General features: G+C 42.0%; 1 protein-coding gene across 1 annotated transcript in view; it reads left to right on the top strand.

The window, feature by feature from the left end:
• Positions 1-930: 930 nt before the first annotated feature.
• Positions 931-19,379, top strand: part of TMBIM6 (transmembrane BAX inhibitor motif containing 6) — a 41,786-nt gene continuing 23,337 nt past the window's right edge. The window contains exons 1-2 of the mRNA XM_040341209.1: positions 931-1,048; positions 16,675-16,766. Of these exons, the coding sequence (XP_040197143.1) occupies positions 16,711-16,766 (56 nt within the window). The 5' untranslated portion in view covers positions 931-1,048; positions 16,675-16,710. The remainder of the gene's footprint in view (positions 1,049-16,674; positions 16,767-19,379) is intronic.

Below are 19,379 nucleotides of genomic sequence, written 5' to 3'. Positions count from 1 at the left end.
TGTATTAAAATATGAGCAGTACTTACCCGTTTTCGAGCTGCATCTTCTTCCGTCGCTTCCGTCGCTTCCGGGTATGGGTCTTCGGGACTGGGCGTTCCTTCTTGATTGACAGTCTTCCGAGAGGCTTCCGACGGTCGCATCCATCGCGTCACTCGTAGCTCGTAGCTCTATACTGCGCCTGCGCACCGACGTTCGGCCTCTTTCGGAAAATCGTGATGCGATGGATGCGACCGTCGGAAGCCTCTCGGAAGACTGTCAATCAAGAAGGAACGCCCATTCCCGCAGCCCATACCCGGAAGCGACGGAGAGGATGCATCTCGTAAACGGGTAAGTACGGATCATATTTTAAAACAAATAGCCGATTCCCCTAGAGAAAACGAGCAGGAATCTAAGGGGAAAAAGTGCCATCTAAGGGTGAACCCCCGCTTTAAATGAATGATCGTCCTTTTTTTTATTGCACGCTAGTCTCAATATCGAATGCGGATAGGTTACTAAAGTAAAAAAATCGGAAGTGCTGTAATGTATTTGTATTGTCAGAGGAAAACTACTGATTAAACAAAAATCGTACAGTCTGGTATTGTACGAGAACATTTTTCCTGTTGGTTCCTTCGGAAAAATTTCGGGTGACAACGATCAGATTATCGTGCGATCGCATTGAAAGCAATATTTTTAGTCGCGTTTTCTCATCGTCTGTACGACGCTTTACAGCACACGTCAAACTCCCACTTGCCTTCATCACATTGCACAAAGCATCGCCTGCGACGCTTCAGTATTCCGCTGGGAGCGCTGTAGCCACACTAATAGACTTGCCGTTCAGCTCCAATATAATGCTCTCCTAACGTTCACCAATCACCGCGCGATGCCGCTCTGTTTACCATTCCCTTCGTCGTGATGTCAGAGGACGCTCCTCCCACCCTCTCTGACTGAATAGAAGGCTAAGGGGCGGGGCTCGGACTGCTGCTAACTGGTGGTGTGACACGTACGGCGGAGGCGGAGGGACAAACGGACGGAGAGAAACAGAACGAGGGTTGCGTTAAGAGAGACGCAGGTGAGTGGCGAGGCCGGGCGGGTCATATATTGGGGGCTTTGTACACGGTATTATACGGGTGAGCGGCCCTTACTGCGACATACTAAGCCGCACTAGAGTAGGCCGCTCCGGAGAGCCGCAGTACAGCCGAGTATTGTGTTACCTGCCCAGCCGGCTGTGCTCGGTGTGGCGCAGTGTTGTGCTGGCGGAATATGGCGCTCTATCTGGGTATGAGAAGCCCTATATGTGTATATGTATTATGGTTAGTACGTACAGTGATGACATATGGGTGCAGGGGACGTCTAAACACAAATCATATAACCCACATTCCTTTCTGGGCTTTCATCCGAATTCCTGCTGGAAGGCCTTGTTCCGGTACTTCCTGTGACAACAGTTTTACCGATTGTGCTCATGTGTTGTCACCCCCGTCTCCTGCGCCTCTGGTGGAGATCACAAGCGGCTGTGCTGACACACATGCTACAGGTATGCTCTGCTCGGGTCCACAGCAGGAATGAGCTGGGGTTTGTTAGTCTGATCCAGACAGGAAGCTGTCACCTGTACTAGGCCAAACATAAGGCCTATTCCCTGTATGTATACGTGTGTCTGAGGGGAGGGTAACTCCCCAGATCAACCTAGTACAGGTTGGTTTGAGCTAGGATCTGAGCAAATCTCTACTCCTGGGTGACATCAGAACATACCTGTACTACATGTGTCAGTACAGAGATACACGAGACGGTGACAACGCATGAGCACAGCTAGTAAAACCCATGTCACAGGAAGTGCCTGAACAAGGACCTTCCCAGCAGGGTCAGCTGGTTTTCTACCTGTGTGTAGATAGGAAAAGGCTGGCGGAGATCACCAGTGCTGAGATGCAAACAATGATGGTGAAAACTGTATTTAATGACAACCGGGCCTATTTTGGCACTTCTCTCCATGTAAAAATCACAATTTTTTTGCTAGAAAATTAATCAGAACCCCCAAACATTATATATATATTTTTTTTAGCAGACATCCTAGGGAATAAAATGGCAGTCATTGCAATACTTTTTGTCACAACGTATTTGCGCAGCGGTCTTACAAGCGCATTTTTTTGGGGAAAAAAATATTTTTTTTTTTATAAAAAAATAAGACAACAATAATTTTTGCCCAATTTTTTTTATATATTGTGAAAGATAATGTTACGCCGAGTAAAATGATACCCAACATGACACGCTTAAAAATTGCGCCCGCTCGTGGCATGGCGTCAAACTTTTACCCTTAAAAATCTCGATAGGCGATGTTTAAAAAATTCTACAGGTTGCATTTTTTGAGCTACAGAGTAGGTCTAGGGCTAGAATTATTGCTCTCGCTCTAACGATCGCGGCGATACCTCACTTGTGTGGTTTGAACACCGTTTTCATATGCGGGCGCTACTCGCGTATGCGTTCGCTTCTGTGCGCGAGCTCATCGGGACGGGGCGTTTTAAAAAAATTTTTTTTTTGTTTTCTTATTTATTTTTATTTAGTTTATAATTCTTTTACACTGAAATAAAATTTGATCACTTTTATTCCTATTACAAGGAATGTAAACATCCCTTGTAATAGAAAAAAGCATGACAGGTCAAAAAGACCTCAGATCTCATATTTAGACTAAAATGCAAGAAATTTTTTTTTTTTTTGAAAATGTAGTTTTTTCAAATGACAAAAAAAAAAAATGTTTCTTTAAGAAGCTGGGCGGGACTGACGTTTTGACGTCCCTTCCGCCCAGCAGAGCTATGGGGACGGGTGAAGGAGATTTTTCCTTCAGTCTCGTCCCCAGTCACCAGCTGAACAGTCCCGATCGCCACCGATAACGGCGATCTCGCGGCGAATCCGCCGCGGAGACCGCCGTTATCATTTACAGGACCGCGCACACTAAAGATGGATACCTCGTTTGTGGCAGCAGCTGCTGCCATTCTCGAGATATCCATCTTTAAAAACAGGACGTCTTTTGACTATGGGCCAGTAAGCAAGTGGTTAAAGGGGTTGTACATTTTTTTTTTTAACCTTAATGCATTAAGGTGAAAAAACTTCAGTCAGTCCCCCCCCCCTCCCCGTTTTACTTACCTGAGCCCTGGAATGTCGCCCGGCGAGGAAGCGCCGTCTCTCTGGCTGGGGTTCTTGGCTCTTGATTGATAGCAGCTCAGCCATTGGCACTCGCTACTATCAATCAAAGCCAATGACGCGGGGGGGCATGTCCTGCATTCGTTGGCTATAGATGGCAAATGCTGGACACGGGAGCGCACTCGCAAGGTATCCCCCCCCCCCCCCCGGTAGAGCGATTCTCCTAGGCTAGGGGTTTATCTGATGCGGAGAGGAGCCCAGAAGATGGCGTTCGGGGCCACTCTGTGCGAAACAAACTGCACAGTGGACATAAGTATGAAACGTTTTGTGGGGGGGGGGGTTATGCCAGTTAAATCCTTATACAGCCCACTTCCTGTTTGGTAAAAAGCCCAGGCTTATGACATCATGCACAGCTCTCTTTTAGCCTTGGTTCACATTGATGCGGGATTGAAATCGTGCAAGTTCAGCTGAACTCGCACAATTTCATTCCCGCATGTCTGTCCGATGATGTCTGTTGAAATTGCACCTGAAATCATCAAAAGTAGTACAGATACTACTTTTGGGGAATCGTTGTGGTGCGCAAAGTCGGCGTCGGACCGATTCGGATGGTTCCATTGCGGGCAATAAATAACCACCGATTTGACATGTCAAATCACATCAATGTGGACCAGGGCTTAGGCCCCTTTCACACTACAGCGACTAAGATTTTTCTGATGCGATTTTGATGCAATTTCTGGGAATGCCTGTGTAACTTGCATCAAACTCGGACCAAAGTAGTACAGGGACTACTTTAAGTCGCACAGATATGAATAGTACTCATTGGAAACGACTTATCACGCGACTGATTTCTTTTCAGTGGCACCCGTTCAAATTGGTGTGACTTAAAAAAAAAAGTACTTTGCACCAAAAGTCGCACTGAAAATCGGGAATCACGCATGGAGTCTTATGGGAACAATGGCAGTCATTTATGATGTACAATTCTATAGCAAGCTAAATGCCATTTAGTGTAGTGTTTATTTCTACTTACCATATTTATCGGGGTATTGCGCACTCCGGCGTATAGCGCGCACCCCTAATTTTGACCCTAAAATCCTGTAAAAAAAACATTTTATTACATTTTACTACTTACAGTTTTGGTGTCTTGCCCGGCGTCTGTCTGCGTCCTCGGTGGTGTCCTCCCGGCTTCTCCCGCGCTGTCTTCATGTCAAATCCCCGCTTCCCCGCGCTCAGTTTGAAGCCTCCGCCGACGTATACCGAGCGCAGTACACTCGGCCAGGCTCGGCTTCTCACGCAGAAACGTCAGAGCGTGACTACGAGCAAAGCCGAGCCTGGCCGAATGTACCCGAGTGTACTGCACTCGGTATGTCGGCGTATATCGCGCACCCACGATTTTGCCCTGATTTTCAGGGCAAAAAAGTGCGCGATATACGCCAATAAATACGGTAAATTATACTGAACATCTAGTGTATGCTGTGAACTGAGTCTAAATTTCATTTTCTTGTGTTTTTTTTTTATTCATTTGCCTTTGGTGGTCAGTACTTTTATATACTGTACGTTTAATAAACATCACCCATTTTCATTACCCCCCAAGTGGAAAGCTTGTGTAAGTGCCAGTTTATCTTCTGCTTATTCCCCCAGGGAATATTTTCAGTATATTGGTTGTGTAGCCATGACGTGTTTTTTTGAATTGTGACAATTTCTGTTGATTTCTTTGGATAGATGGCAGTTTCTTTGTAATAATCCCCCAGCTGCCTTGGAGCCCACTGGCTGTCAGGTAACCATGTTTGGCATGCCTTGATGGCTCTGGGCTGGTAGCTCTTGGATCTTTTTGAAAAACCTTCAGGTTGGCCATCTGTTTAGAGCAGGAATCTCAAACTGGCCCTTTATTTAGAAAGTTTGATTTATCCTTCAGACTTCTGGAGGGCCAGACTGTGGCCAGTGTAAGTGGGCATTTTCCTGGTATCAGTAGGCGTAAATATCGCCACATTTGGTGTTTGGGGGGGAAGAATAGTGCCCCATCCATGGCGTCATTGAACGGAATAGTGCCCCATTTTTGGTGTCAGTGGGAGAAATGTCATATAGCAAAATAGTGCCTCATCAGTAGTGTCCCAAGGGCCAGATAAAGGCAAGCAAAGGGCCACAGTTTTGGAGACCACTGGTCTAGTAAAGCCTTGCTCAGCCAGGGTTCTGTGGAACATACGCCTTTTCCATAAGTTGTTCTGGGTTTCTTGAGCAATTTCTGCTGCTCAGATAAGTAACCCTGACAGTAAGTATCCTTTATCTGTCTGTATGGCCTCATGCACACTGGATGTTTATGACATTATAAAAACGCCAGTATCTTTGCAGTGAGTGTTTCAACATTTCTCAGTGTTTTTGCGATTAGTGTTTTTTTTTTTTTTTTCTTTTTTTTTTTCTCAGTTTAATCAAAAACGTTAAACACTGGTCAGCTGCATTTTTAGGCATTTTTTAGAGCGTTTTTACAGCTGGAAAAACTCATCTCAGAACCCACGTGTTTTATTTTTTTTTACAGTCAAAAACTGTTAACAGCCTATGTGTGCACGGACACATAAGATAACACGCTGGAGAAATTGAGTGTAGAAAAAAACAGCAGCTATAAAAACGTCCAGTGTGTATGAGGCTCAGTGTTTTTGCGATTAGTGTTTTTTTTTTTTTTTCTTTTTTTTTTTCTCAGTTTAATCAAAAACGTTAAACACTGGTCAGCTGCATTTTTAGGCATTTTTTAGAGCGTTTTTACAGCTGGAAAAACTCATCTCAGAACCCACGTGTTTTATTTTTTTTTACAGTCAAAAACTGTTAACAGCCTATGTGTGCACGGACACATAAGATAACACGCTGGAGAAATTGAGTGTAGAAAAAAACAGCAGCTATAAAAACGTCCAGTGTGTATGAGGCTTAAGGGGGCATTATTCTCGCTGACCACCAGGCCCTGCCCCCTGTGATTCTCCCAATGATCTTCAATGTAATAAAGTATATGCTACGTACGCCACCTTCCACACTCGGTTTGCATTAAAGTATTGCGAGATATATAGTAGTAATAAGCAGGGTTCCTTACTTTCAGTGGAAAGTCTACTTTTTAACATGGGGGGGAATGTTGAGAGAGGCTGGTGTAGACTGAAAACAAGTGGCAACGATGCAACCCTGTGAAACTTCCACCTAGACAGGGTTATACAATATGATGACAGCTTTTGCAACACTACGACACTCCTGACAGCATGTCTTGCTAGTAGATCAACTTGTTTTGTTATTATAAGCCAGACTATGATGGTCTCTATGGGATAATGGCTGTGTTGTTTAATGAGCAGCTGAAAGATATCAGTATCAGAAGATGTAAACATATGTTGGTATGCCAGGACTAAACAGGTTAATACCTAAAAACCCTAGAGAAGGATTTATCCACCAGGGTTCTTTCGGAGATTGTTAGGGGGGTTCCTTGAGCAATTACTGATCTTAACGCTTACAATGACCACCAACACAAGAGGATGATTTTCCACTGACTATATAATGGATTGCGTCTATATCAATCACCAGTGTAAAGTGTCTTTTTTTTTTTTTTTTTTCCCACTGGCCACTGATCTAAGGGGTACTTTTTCCACTGGGTAAATTTTAAAGAGGTGTTCCACCCAGGAATGGAACTTCCGCTGATCTTTTCCCAGGCAGAACACTGCTTTTAATATGGAATTCAGAGCCCCATAGGATTTTTTTTTTTTTTTTTTAGGAGTCGACACCATTGACCACTAGAGCGAACCTCAAAAGTTAGGCACCATCTGTAATGTTTAATGGCACTGGCTACCTGGCTTTTGGGATCCAGCTCTGTTTTAAGGGTTCATCCAGGTTAAAAAGCTGCACTGTCTCTCCTATGCTCCTCCATCTCTCATTACTTCCCCTTTCCTCTCAGGATTCCCTGTCCGCCACTCTGTTCTCCCCCCCCCCCCTTTTTTTTTTTTTTTTTATTAGTCCATTTTTGGCGGACACGTCTGCTCCCTTTGCTTACCGTAGACCCCGAGTAAGGCTCAGGCATTTTGCGTTGGTCCCCGACCATGGTTCGTTAATAGTCTGTACTTTATGACACAGCTTTTTATGTTTTCTTGCAAATTCTGCATTGTCTAATGTTCATATCTCCTGCGTGGGAATCTTGTATCTGTTCTTTCTTTATATGCCAATAAAAATCATTGTACCAGAAAAAAAACTGCATTGGATTCGCCTGACACCTCTGCATTAGAGGCTTTGGAGAGAAAATTTGCAAGTGGCTCACCTAAAACACATTGATTTAAAGCTCTTTTTTTTTTTTTTTTTCTTTCTCTCTCGTTGAACCCAGTGGGCTTAAGGGAAGAGTAAAAAAAACCTGAGCGGTCACCATACTTACTAAGCATGTTAGTGTGGTGGTCCCCCCCCCCCCCCCCCCCTGCTCACACCATTGGTTTTCCAGCATGCCCGCTCAACAGAAGTCGGTCAGGCTGCTGTACACACTGGCCAAATGTTGGCTGGTTTCTTTGAACTGGCTGCTATCCGGGCTGTGTACCAGCCTTGACCGTTTCTCAACTGTCGCAGTGACTTTATGCTCTCAACCAATCTGTAAGGCCAATGAATTGCTGGTGTCATAGCTGATCACATGTACAGCATCATGGCATGCGCACAAACTAAAATGGCAGTTTCCTTGTCTGTAAAGAGTAGAAGGGTTTGATTCTTTAGGGCCTCTTGCACAGGATACTCCTGTTTTTAAGCATCATTTTTTCAAGGTTCTTTCTTTTGTATGTGCACGCAATTTCGGGCATATGCGTTAACACAGTTACACGCATGAAAACGTATTTTCACATTTGTTTTGTGCGTATTTGCACACAAGGCAAAAATTGCTGACCAAAAATGCTTTTTTTTTTTTGCACAGCATTTTGCGCACCTGTGTGCATAGGCACATTACAATTAATGGGCTGTATTTTAGCTTTGTAAAAAAAATTGCTGCAGTGTGCAAGAGGCCTAAAGCTGAACTCTAGGAATATATATGCACATAAGACTAGCTGTGGGTCAGCTTGTTTCAGTCATCTACATCCTGTAATGGTCTGGCTGCTGGCGATGGTGCAATGCACTGTGTAGTGCGACATAAAGTTGTGTCATCTTCCGAAGTGGTAAGAGTCATTTCCTTCTGCCAGAAACAAGGACATCTGCACTCCTGTCCTTTCCGCCTTGTAGTTTTGTCAATAAACACTAAGCAGACTTTGGCCGAGGTGGAGATAAGGTACTCATCAGGGGGCAGTACATGGGGGGGGGGAGGATTTTTAATAAGACCATGGTATAGATCAAACCTTTTGTGATACCCTCTATAAACTCCTATTAGCAGTTTTGTACTCTGTATTTAACAGCAGCTCCCCTTTTTATCCATAAACTATTCACTCATGATGTAATAATCAAATCTGGCTCTTTACAAACGTCCCTTTTCTGCCATCTGTCCACACATTCTAAGAGGAAACAATAAGGATGGCGTGTTTTCAATGTATGTGGCTTTCTGCGCAGGTCACAAGGTAAATGTCCAGTTTCATGTTTTACAAATGATGTGGATTCCAGAAAAATGAAAGTGAAACGGCTGAATCTTTTAACATGGGATATTAGTAATATGGAAAGCACCGTGTAAGTTTCAGCCTAGGCTTGCCTATGTATTGAGTAATACTTTAAAGTTATATTAACGTCAAAAATTGTAAAGATATTTTACAGGCTTCTAAAACCAATTCCAATGAGGCTCCTCCTTTCTGCTGTGACGTTTTGGTTTCCTAGCTCATTTATAATACAGACACTTGTAGAAAGGCTTTCCTGGTGATCAGGCTGACATTCAAGCTGTGGTTCAAAATCATAGGAGCTTGGTGATCAATTGTCAGATGCAGCCGCTGTTCAGCTATTCTCACAGGCTTTGAGAATACAATAGTAGGAGTAGTGACAAACTATGATTTCATGTTGAAGCAGACGACAAATGAATTTACAGGGCAGCAACCAGTGAGTTCAACATACTGTAGGTTGATGAGGGAACATACACTGCCATTGACTGCAATAGAATATGCTCAGATAAGCTGGCTTTCCAGTAATGTATAGGTGCATTGGCTGTCTGGCTTCTGGGATGTTTCTACTCCTGTTGTGTATTGTCAGGCTGTAGACAGGCTTGTAACAATGACCCCCAGCTGTGCAGTGTAAGGTCTTTGACTCTGGTTAATAATTGTTTTATTTTTTAATTTTTTACAAACTGGTAAGTTGAACTTTTGTAACTGTAAATCTGCTGACAGGTTTCTGAGTAGTTATATAGTAGCTTGTGTGCTGGTTTTTATCATATACCTGTGTGCAGATATAGTATATTTATTATGTACGTGTGATTATTGGTTGAGATAATGACAATATTTCAGCAGTGTCACCTGATAATCTCCATTCTCTAGTTCACTGCCTTCTAAAACGTTCAGCGCAAGCGCAGCGTCATGTTCATTGTACTAGCTTTAACCCCCGGTTCACACTATTGCCATGCGAGAACCAGTGCAATTACAGTGCTGGTTGCAGCCTCGCAGGCGGTTCACAATGCCCTCTGATAACCGCCGCGGGTGACAATACAAAGTTAATGACACTCTGAGATTGGTTCACAGTGTGAATTTTGACAGGAATCGGATCGCGTGGGTGTGAACACCTATGCAATCCGATGGGGGGGTGTGTATGTATTTTGTTGTGAGTTGCACATACCCAAGTAAAAGGGTCAGTGCCAGAAAATGTAACCATGTGCAAGTTCTTAGTAATTTCCAAACACTTCTGTTTGAAGGGTGTTTTTTTTGGCCATACTTTTCTGTACAACACGATTCCACTTACTTTTGCACTCCTAAGATCCACAATCAGCTGACAGCGGGACAAAGCTCACTGTCAGTTGATATCCTAGAGCAGCTCCAGGCTGTGGCAAGATCCCTACCATATTGGGGGATGGGGAGGGTCAGAGCAGTGACTGACGGTCACCACTCTGCTTAGAGCGGACCGAGAACTGCTAAACAATCAGTGGTCAGGTTCTTGGAGCTGGCAGAGGAGGTTTGTGTGTGTGTGTGTGTGTGTGTGTGTGTGTGTGTCACCAAGGACATGACTTGCTATCTCCTATGTCTGATGCTGAATAGCATAAAGATCTTTTGTGCATCTCACCGGATCCTCCCCACAGTGCTGATCTTTCACTGCTGCTGGGAACATCATCAGCCACGTGAAAGTTTCACCAATCTTCCGGCCACCTCCTCCATTTATAGAACTCGTACTGTTCTTTCACGGAATGCAAGCAAGTGAGTGAGTGAAAGATTGGCAGATGAATGACAGGATCCACCTCCTCCAACCACAGACTACTTTGCATTCTGGGAAAGAACACTGCGAGTTCTATGAATGGAGTATGTGAGCAGAAAGGGGCAGTTGAGCAGTGCAGCTTTTTCATAGCAGATGTAGGAATCTTCTACCCTATACAGCAGCTAGCCTGACATGAGACCTATACCCCATTAGAGTTCATTTATGCCCCTGCATAGCACAAAAAAGCAGTATTGAGCCTCAAAGCAAACATTTATTGTGTGTGTGTGTGTGTGTGTGTGTGTGTGTGTGTGTGTGTGTGTGTGTGTGTGTTTTTTTTTTTTTTGGCTAGCTTTCTTTTTTCACCTGGTGATCCTGCCAGTAAGTCTGTTCTTTTCTTACAACAGAACAAGCTGTCCTTCAGATATAGCAGTTAGAGGGTTGAAACAAACTAACACTGACAGGGGTGCTTACAATGATCCGCTCTTAATTATGGTATTTAAAACCTTTTATTCCAAACAGAATAAAACTGTTGCTCTAAATGCTTAAAAAGCGTGAGCTGGAATTTGGTTTCAATTTATTAGTGTTGTAAATCCGGTGGTGGTGCCTAGAACGCCCAAATGTGTTTTGATACTTCAACTAGGAGTTGAGATGCCCTAATACAGGAGATGTGTTACTGCCCAGATCACCAAGTAATAAAAAGGGGGGGGGGGGGGGGAGGGGGGACTATCTATCTAAGTTAATAACGTTGTATTAAACAATGTCTTCAGTTTTCCAAGAATAATCCATACACATCCCCCTACCTAAGTGGTTGTAAAGTCCAAAGGTTTTTTTTATTTTTTTATCTTGGTGCATAAAAAGCCTTCTGTGTATAGCAGGCCCCCTAATACTTACCTGAGCCCATATCTATCCAGTGATGTCCATGAGTGCCCCAGCTAGCCGAGTCTCCCTCATTGATTCCTGCTACTGTCAATCAGGAAAGACGGGATGAACCATGGCTCAGTGTCTACATGGAGCTGCAGCTTGGCTCACGTGCCCCTATAGCAACCTGCCTGCTGTGGGGACGCTCTACAGGTGGCAGGGGCCAGGAGCTCCAGCCAGGGAACCGCGAAGAGTAGGATTGGGGCTGCCCTGTGCAAAACCATTTCACCGAGCAGGTAAGCATAACGTGTGTTTTAGTAAAATCCATTTTATTTTCTATTATCACTTTAATGACCACTTAAGGACCGCCTAATGCCGATATACGTCGGCAGAATGGCACGGCTGGGCACAATCACGTACCTGTACGTGATTGTTAAATGCCCAGCTGCGGGCGTGTGCCCGCGACCCGATCCGAAGCTCTGTGACCGTGGGACCCGATCGCCGCTGGAGTCCCGCGATTGGTCCCCGGAGCTGAAGAACGGGGAGAGCTGTGTTTAAACACAGCTTCCCCGTTCTTCACTGTGGCGCTGTCATCGATCGTGTGTTCCCTGATATAGGGAACCACAATCAATGACGTCGCACCTACAGCCACACTCCCCTACAGTTAGAAACACAGATGAGGTCACACTTAACCCCTTCAGCGCCCCCTTGTGGTTAACTCCCAAACTGCAATTGTCATTTTCACAGTAAACAATGCTTTTTTAGCTGTAAAAATTACAATGGTCCCAAAAATGTGTCAACATTTTCCGAAGTGTCCGCCATAATGTCGCAGTCACGAAAAAAAAATCGCTTATCGCCGCCATTAGTAGTAAAAAAATAAAATAATAAAAATGCAATAAAGCTATCCCATATTTTGTAAACGCTATAAATTTTGCGCAAACCAATCGATAAACGCTTATTGCGATTTTTTTTTTTTTTTTTTTTTATTATTATTATTTATTTATTTTTACCAAAAATAGGTAGAAGAATACGTATCGGCCTAAACTGAGGAATTTTTTTTTATTTTTTATATATATATTTTTGGGGGATATTTATTATAGCAACAAGTAAAAAATATTGCTTTTTTTTCAAAATTGTTGCTCTATTTTTGTTTATAGCGCATAAAATAAAAACTGCAGAGATGATCAAATACCACCAAAATAAAGCTCTATTTGTGGGGAAAAAAGGACGCCAATTTTGTTTGGGAGCCACGTTGCACGACAGCGCAATTGTCAGTTAAAGCGACGCAGTGCCGAATTGCAAAAAGGGGCCTGGTCCTTTACCTGCATTTTGGTCCGTGTCTTAAGTGGTTAATCTGTTCATGAAATGGTTTCCCACTGTTTTCTACCTCTATGTAATATACCTGTGAGCTCTTGATACTTACCTTTTCCCCCTTACTTCCTGTTTGGAACAAGAATGGGAGTTAGGTGCTCTGCATACTACATCTCGCAGTACATGGTGCCTAATTAATTTTGGGAGTGAGTAAGAGGGGGTGGCTACATTAATTCTAGGTATTAATGTAAAGTGCTGCACTGCTATCAATGCTAATATAAAGTGCAATGTGCTAATATCATTCAAAAGCTACATGTACCATGCAAACTGAGGATGTCATATGACTGCCTACAGTCGGCAAGTGGTTAAATATTTGTGCATAGCCTGACCATGTTTCACTCAAATATTTATTGTACTAATATTACACAACTCTGTGCAGTAAGACGTATACAGCTCGTTACACAATTGTTAAGAATCCATGTATTACCGGGTACTGCTTTGATGGAGGTGTCTTACGAAACCATCACTTTTATTGTATATCATCTCAACATCTTGCATTTGATAGAGTTGGCGCTACAAGTATTTTACAAGATTTATGTTTGGACACATTCCTGTTGAGTTTGTTATACATGCTTTTCAGGAAAGTGAAGATTCTTGTTTGTTGTTGTACCTTACTCAGGACTACTCTTCTGACCTCTGTAGAATTAGTTTGTTTTGTTGCACCACAGTATTTAATACTCATTCAGTGCCTGAAAATAATGGGTATAATCAGTTGTCTTAATTTGTACTTGCGCTTTGCTTAAAGTCTTTGTAAAGCCCCTTTTTATTTTAACTTTTTTGACACTTGACCCCTTGAAAGATTTACCCCCCCCCCCCCCCATTCATGACCAGGCCATTTTTTGCACTGCGTTCCTATAACTGACAATTGTGCAGTAAAGCAACAATGTACCCAACTAAAATTTATGTTTTTCCCCACAAATAGAGCTTTCTTTTGGTGGTATTTGATCACCTCTGCTTTTATGTGTGTGTGTGTGTGTGTGTAATAAAAATATATATATATATATATATATATATATATATATATATATATATATATATATATATATATATATATATATATATATATATATATATATATATATATATATATATATATATATATATATATATATATATACAAAAATGTGTAGCGATACGGTCAATGACATATATAATATTGTGAAATAGTGATTATTCCTGTAAAAAATAATAATAATAAATCACATGGAAATTCCTGTATGGAATTTCATATTAAAGTGGAAAGAGAAGTCCAATATGTGCAATAAAGTCCATAAAAACAAATCACCACGTGCAAGGTGGAGCGAATCTTGATGGTACTCCAAGTATATATATTCAAATGTGAGTGATCACCGCCACCAATAAGGATAAATGGAGGCTTACCAGAGCTGATGGACTTGAGCGGACATACGTCACTACAAGTCTAATTAAGCTCATAGTACTAGATATAGTACACGGGATCGGACGATACAAACATCCAGGGCCTTGGTTAGAAGTCAGATGCTGTCAGTTCACGTATACCAAATATAGCGAGAAAGCCTTTGATCCATAGAGCTCCACAGTGTGCCGGGTAGTTCAGAGAAGGCAAGGGAAGAAAGATAGCCACATAGTGTAATCCAATAAAAAGCTATGTAATTTATTTAAAAATCAAGTACACTCACATGTATCCTGAATTAAAATCGCATGATAAAATTGGTTTGAGGCGGCAGTGGAGACGACCCAACGTTTCGTGTTAATAACACATCATCTCTATATATACACAGACAACCATTTCGAGGGAAACATTTTTTTTTTTTTACCTTTTGCAATAAAACATATCTAATGAAAAACTAAGATCTAATTTCTTCATACATTTAGGCCAATATATTTTCTGCTACATATTTATGGTAAAAAATAAAAAGCGTATATTGATTGGTTTGCACAAGTGTTTTTTTTTTTTTTTAGGCTATACACGTGATTCTGTGCAGGATGCCTGTAGCAGTATATGTGCTAGGGGGTGGTCCTTAAACAGTTAAATAACAAACATGTCATACTTGCCTGTTCTGTGTAATAATTTTGCACAGAGCAGTCCTAATCCCCAGCCGGTGCTCTGGGCCCCTCCCCCCTGCTGAGTGCCCCCATAGCAAGCAGCTTTCTATTGGAACACTCTGCATGCTCGTTCCTGAGCCCCGCTCTGTGTCCATAAGACAGTGTGGCTCAGCCTCGCGCCCCACTCCCGCCTCACTTGCTGTGATGGACAGCGACGAAAGCCGAAACTCCACATTAGAGCAACTTTAAACCTTACCATTTAGTTACAACATTGACCTTGTGGTCCCATTTATGGCATAGGTCATGTGATTGAGGCAAAATAGGCAAGCTCCAATTATATCGATAGAATCATGGTTGAGTTTTGTTTTTTATATGACAAGTACAATATGTATGTGACCTTAGTGATTTTACACAGTAGGATTCTAATGACCTCAGACTCGGTTGTGTGTTTTTTTTTTTATTTTTTTGCAATTGGCTTTGTTCTAGAATTCAGCCATGTGCATGACAATTGGCTTTGTGGGTTTAATCTGTTCAACTGACATTGAGATAATCTTTAAAATGGCTTATCAAGCTTTTTCTACTTTTCTAAAAACTCAAGCTTGTTGCATTAAATTATTGTCAGATTGACCTTCTCCCTTGTATCTAATGCATGTCTACATTTCTGTGCTAGAGATTTTTTTTAAGTATCAATTTATCATTCCCCAGCTATATGTGTGCAGTCATTTTTGTTGCCAAGGGAAATCATTAGCAGTATTAATGACTGTCAGAGGGCGGGACTCTGCATACGTAGAACACAGTATGCATTCTCTGTGGAAAAGTCCCGAGCCTATGATTTCCTGCAAGAGCCTGCAATAATTGCACCATCTAGATCAACAGGTCCTAGGGGGTTACTCCATTTCTGTAAGTCACCCTGTATAGCGTTTGGTGTCATTATTGCAGAGCAGCATCATCAAGAGGCAGGTTTGTACTTTACTTCTCTCAGCTTATTGTATTGAAGCAGCTTAGACTGATGTATAGTTTCCATTGACGACTTAAAGGCTAAAGACAATCCAAGTTGATTTCAGTTTTGCTTTGTTGTCAGGAGATTAGATGAGTAACTATGGACTTATTGGGGACTTTGTCAGTGAAATCATCATGTTGGAACAGCCTGACTGTGTGCCACTATTACAAAACTGAACATTGGAGAGTGCAAAATCTGGTGCAGTTCTCATCGGCTTCCAGTGTTTTTTTGTTTGTTTTGTCAAAGCACAAGCTGAAGTTAGAAGCTGATTGGCTACCATGCACAACTGCGCCAGATTTTGCACTCTCCAGTTTTCATAAATCAACCTCTGTGTCTTATTATTCCAGCTAAATTATTATGTAATTGGGTTAAGGATATAGGGATTTAGTTACTAAAGCTGGAGAGGGCAAAATTGGTCACAATTCTGTTTTATTGCTAAAGCTTGATTAAACAAGCTGAGGTTAGAAGCTGATCGATCTGCAGGATCGTGATTTAGATTTGCCCTCTAGCTTTAGTAAATATAACCCATAGTGCCATTAGGCTCTGTTTCTACTATTGCAACCCCAAAGTTGCGTGATTTTGATGCGACTATAAGCAATGCTTGTGTATTCTTGAGGTCCTGGACCTCAAGTCGCATTAAAGTGGGACCAAAGTAGTGCAGGGACTACTTTGAAGTCGCACAGATATGAATGGTACTCATTGGAAGTCATGGGGTACGACTTGTCATGCGACTTTGCAGTCGCATGACAAGTCGCACAATGGAAACCGAGCATAAGTGAGACCCACTTTATACAACTGCAAAGTAGTTTCTAGAGCTAGAAACTGTAGTGCAGAGGTCTCGCTGCTTACTGTCCCTAAAGTTTTTACAAGATGGTGTGTACTTCTTTCTTTCAAAATTGGAGGCATTGTGCCACTAATCCTGAGCATCCAGCAATTGTTTTAAAATACAAGCAGTGTCTTGGCTAAAGTTAAGCATGACAATGGTCCAGTAATCATGACTTTTTTTTCTTCGGCAGGTGTTCTTGTAGAAAGCTCATACACACAGCTCCACCATGGATTTTCTTGACCGAAATATTGACTTCAAGGCTCTTCTCAAGTTCTCAAATATGTAAGTGATATTTGTTATGAATTTTGTTTTTATTGGGCTTCCTAATAATGGTAAGATCTTTTGAAAGCCTATTGTGAAACCACCTTGCTTGTTACCTTTCATAGGATATAACTAAGCCTATCCATGGTCCTTATGAAATGGAAACCATTTAAGTGTTTTCTACAAGAGCGGGAGATTAAGGCCCCTTTCACACTGGGGCGGGAGGCACCGTGACGGTATAGCGGCGCTATACCGTCAGAATTGCCGCGGGATTCGGCCGATAGCGGTGCGGTATTAACCCCCGCTAGCGGCTGATAAAGGGTTAATACCGGCCGCAATGTGCCTCTGCAGAGGCGCATTGCGGGCAGTATTACTGTGGTTTCCCATTGTTTTTGCTTCAAAGATGCTGCTTGCAGGAGATTTTTTTTTGTCTCCTGCCAGCGCATCGCCTCGGTGTGAAAGCCCTCCAGCTTTCACATTGAGAAGGCTGGGCAGGAGTTTTTCAGGTGGTATATCAGCGCTATTTTTAGCGCTGTACAGCCTGAAAAACTTATCGGTGTGAAAGGAGTCTAAAACTGGAGAGTGCAAAATCTCATGCAGCTTTGCATTGAAACCAATCGGCTTCCAGGTTTTTATTGTCAAAGCTTAAACAAGCTGAAGTTAGAAGCTGATTGGCCACTATGGACAGATGCTCAGGATTTTGGGCACTCCACTTTTAGTAAACCAACCCCAGAGCTCTTTGCTGATTATTATATTGCATGAAGTGATGCAGTTTATATGAAACCAATCAAAATATTATTTTGACAGGCATTGCCAAATAAGTTATGTAGTCTTAGTTGGGATCTTGTGACATATCATTTGCTTCTCAGTTTGTATTTTATGTCAATGCTTTCTCCAAGCTGAATGTATCTGTGGCTTTTTGTTTTCTACGCAAATATTATGACACACACCATGGCAACAAGCAGTATTTGAATATGACAAAACTGCGTTCATTTGCAAACCTGCAAAAAGTGTCTTGAATTTGCTGCACTGCTCCTGTATTTTTATTTTAGAATTATAACAGTATCAAAGGCATGACAGGAACAATAGAGAATGTATTTCAAGCTAAAGAAAAAACAGTACTTACTCAAACCTCGATTGGAGGAGTGCTGCAAATTCCAGATTTTCTTTTTGAATGTTGTCAGGCAGGCTATGCGGCACCCTCAGGATAGACTTGGTGAGGAGTGAGCAATGGTTCATCTGGAGTGGCATTATTCTTTCTGCTATCCCTCATTCGCAAACCTGTTTTCAAGAATTGCTAGACTAGACACATCACAAGTTGCAGCCCATTCTTTTCAATGGCACTACTTTGTTGCGACTTTGATCCAGAGAGTGTAGAGCCGCACTGGAAATTGTGTGACTTTGGACTCACGCAAGTGTGAATGGAGTCTAAGCCCAGGTTCACATTGGGTACGATTATGTACGATTTGAGATGCGATTTCACATGTTAAATCGCATGTCAAATCGGCGGCAATTGTCGCAATGGCACCGTCCTAATCGGTGCGACGCCGCATCTGCGGCGCTGCACCGATTTCAAAAAGTAGTTCCTGTACTACTTTTTGCGATTTACATTGAACCCTGCACAGATGTCTCTTAAATTGTGGCAAAAACGCAGCCGTAAAATCGCGATTTTTTACCACGATTTTGAATTCGCAGCAGTGTGAACCTAGCCTGAAACGTGTTTGTGAAAAAATAAAAATAATGTAATCCTCCTTGGTAATTATTTAATGCAATTTTTACCAACTAACGCTTGCAGGCATTGGATCTTTGAGAATGTTTAGACCATCTAAAAATTAGTGCCAAAGGCATTTATAGATCTAGAACTGTAAAGCCTAATTTCATATCTCCCAATAAAGACATATTTAAAAAACGTTATTCTTTGGTAATATGCATTAGAGGTTTAACATTTTAAGTTTTCTGAAGTGTCTTAATTTCCTCTTTAGAATACGTTTTTCATTTGTAATGCCTCCACCTAATACTGTATTATGTTTTTGTTCCTGGGGTAAGTACATAGAATAGAATGTCTGGGGCCCAGCATTGTTGCACACTGGCTTGCAAATATATATATGAGAGGTCTGTGTTCTTTGTAATCCATCAGACATAAAGTAGGTAGGGTTTAGACAACACACTTAGAAATTCAGAGCAGAGTTGTCATGACAAAGGTAGGAGCATACTATATTTCTGACACCTTGGCAGTTTCCTTAATTTGCACTTTGCAGCGTGTTTAATCAGGTCCCCTCTGAAGCATATTTTTCCCACACGCATTAAAACCTTAATTTATGTTGCCAATATTTGCACATATAATAAACATATTTATAATTTTTAACCATTTATTGACCAGCGACGTACCCGTAGGTCCCTAGACTTCGAGGTTATACTGGGATGATGCCTGCAGCTGCGGCACCCAATTTGGAGTTGCACACGAGTGAATGGTTTTCATTACTGTTTTTGCATACCTACCACTGCTGATTACTCTGCAACTGTAGACTTTAAGTACTGGGTTTGGTTTTAGCACAGTACATGGCTGGCTGTATGCTCATTTTATCGTTATATTCAAACTCTACCTTCTTTCCAAAAAATTTGCATGAACTTCAG

This window comes from Rana temporaria, chromosome 2, assembly GCF_905171775.1.
Source record: "Rana temporaria chromosome 2, aRanTem1.1, whole genome shotgun sequence".
Taxonomy (NCBI): Eukaryota; Metazoa; Chordata; class Amphibia; order Anura; family Ranidae; genus Rana; species Rana temporaria.
This window is presented reverse-complemented; position numbering and strand designations above follow the sequence as displayed.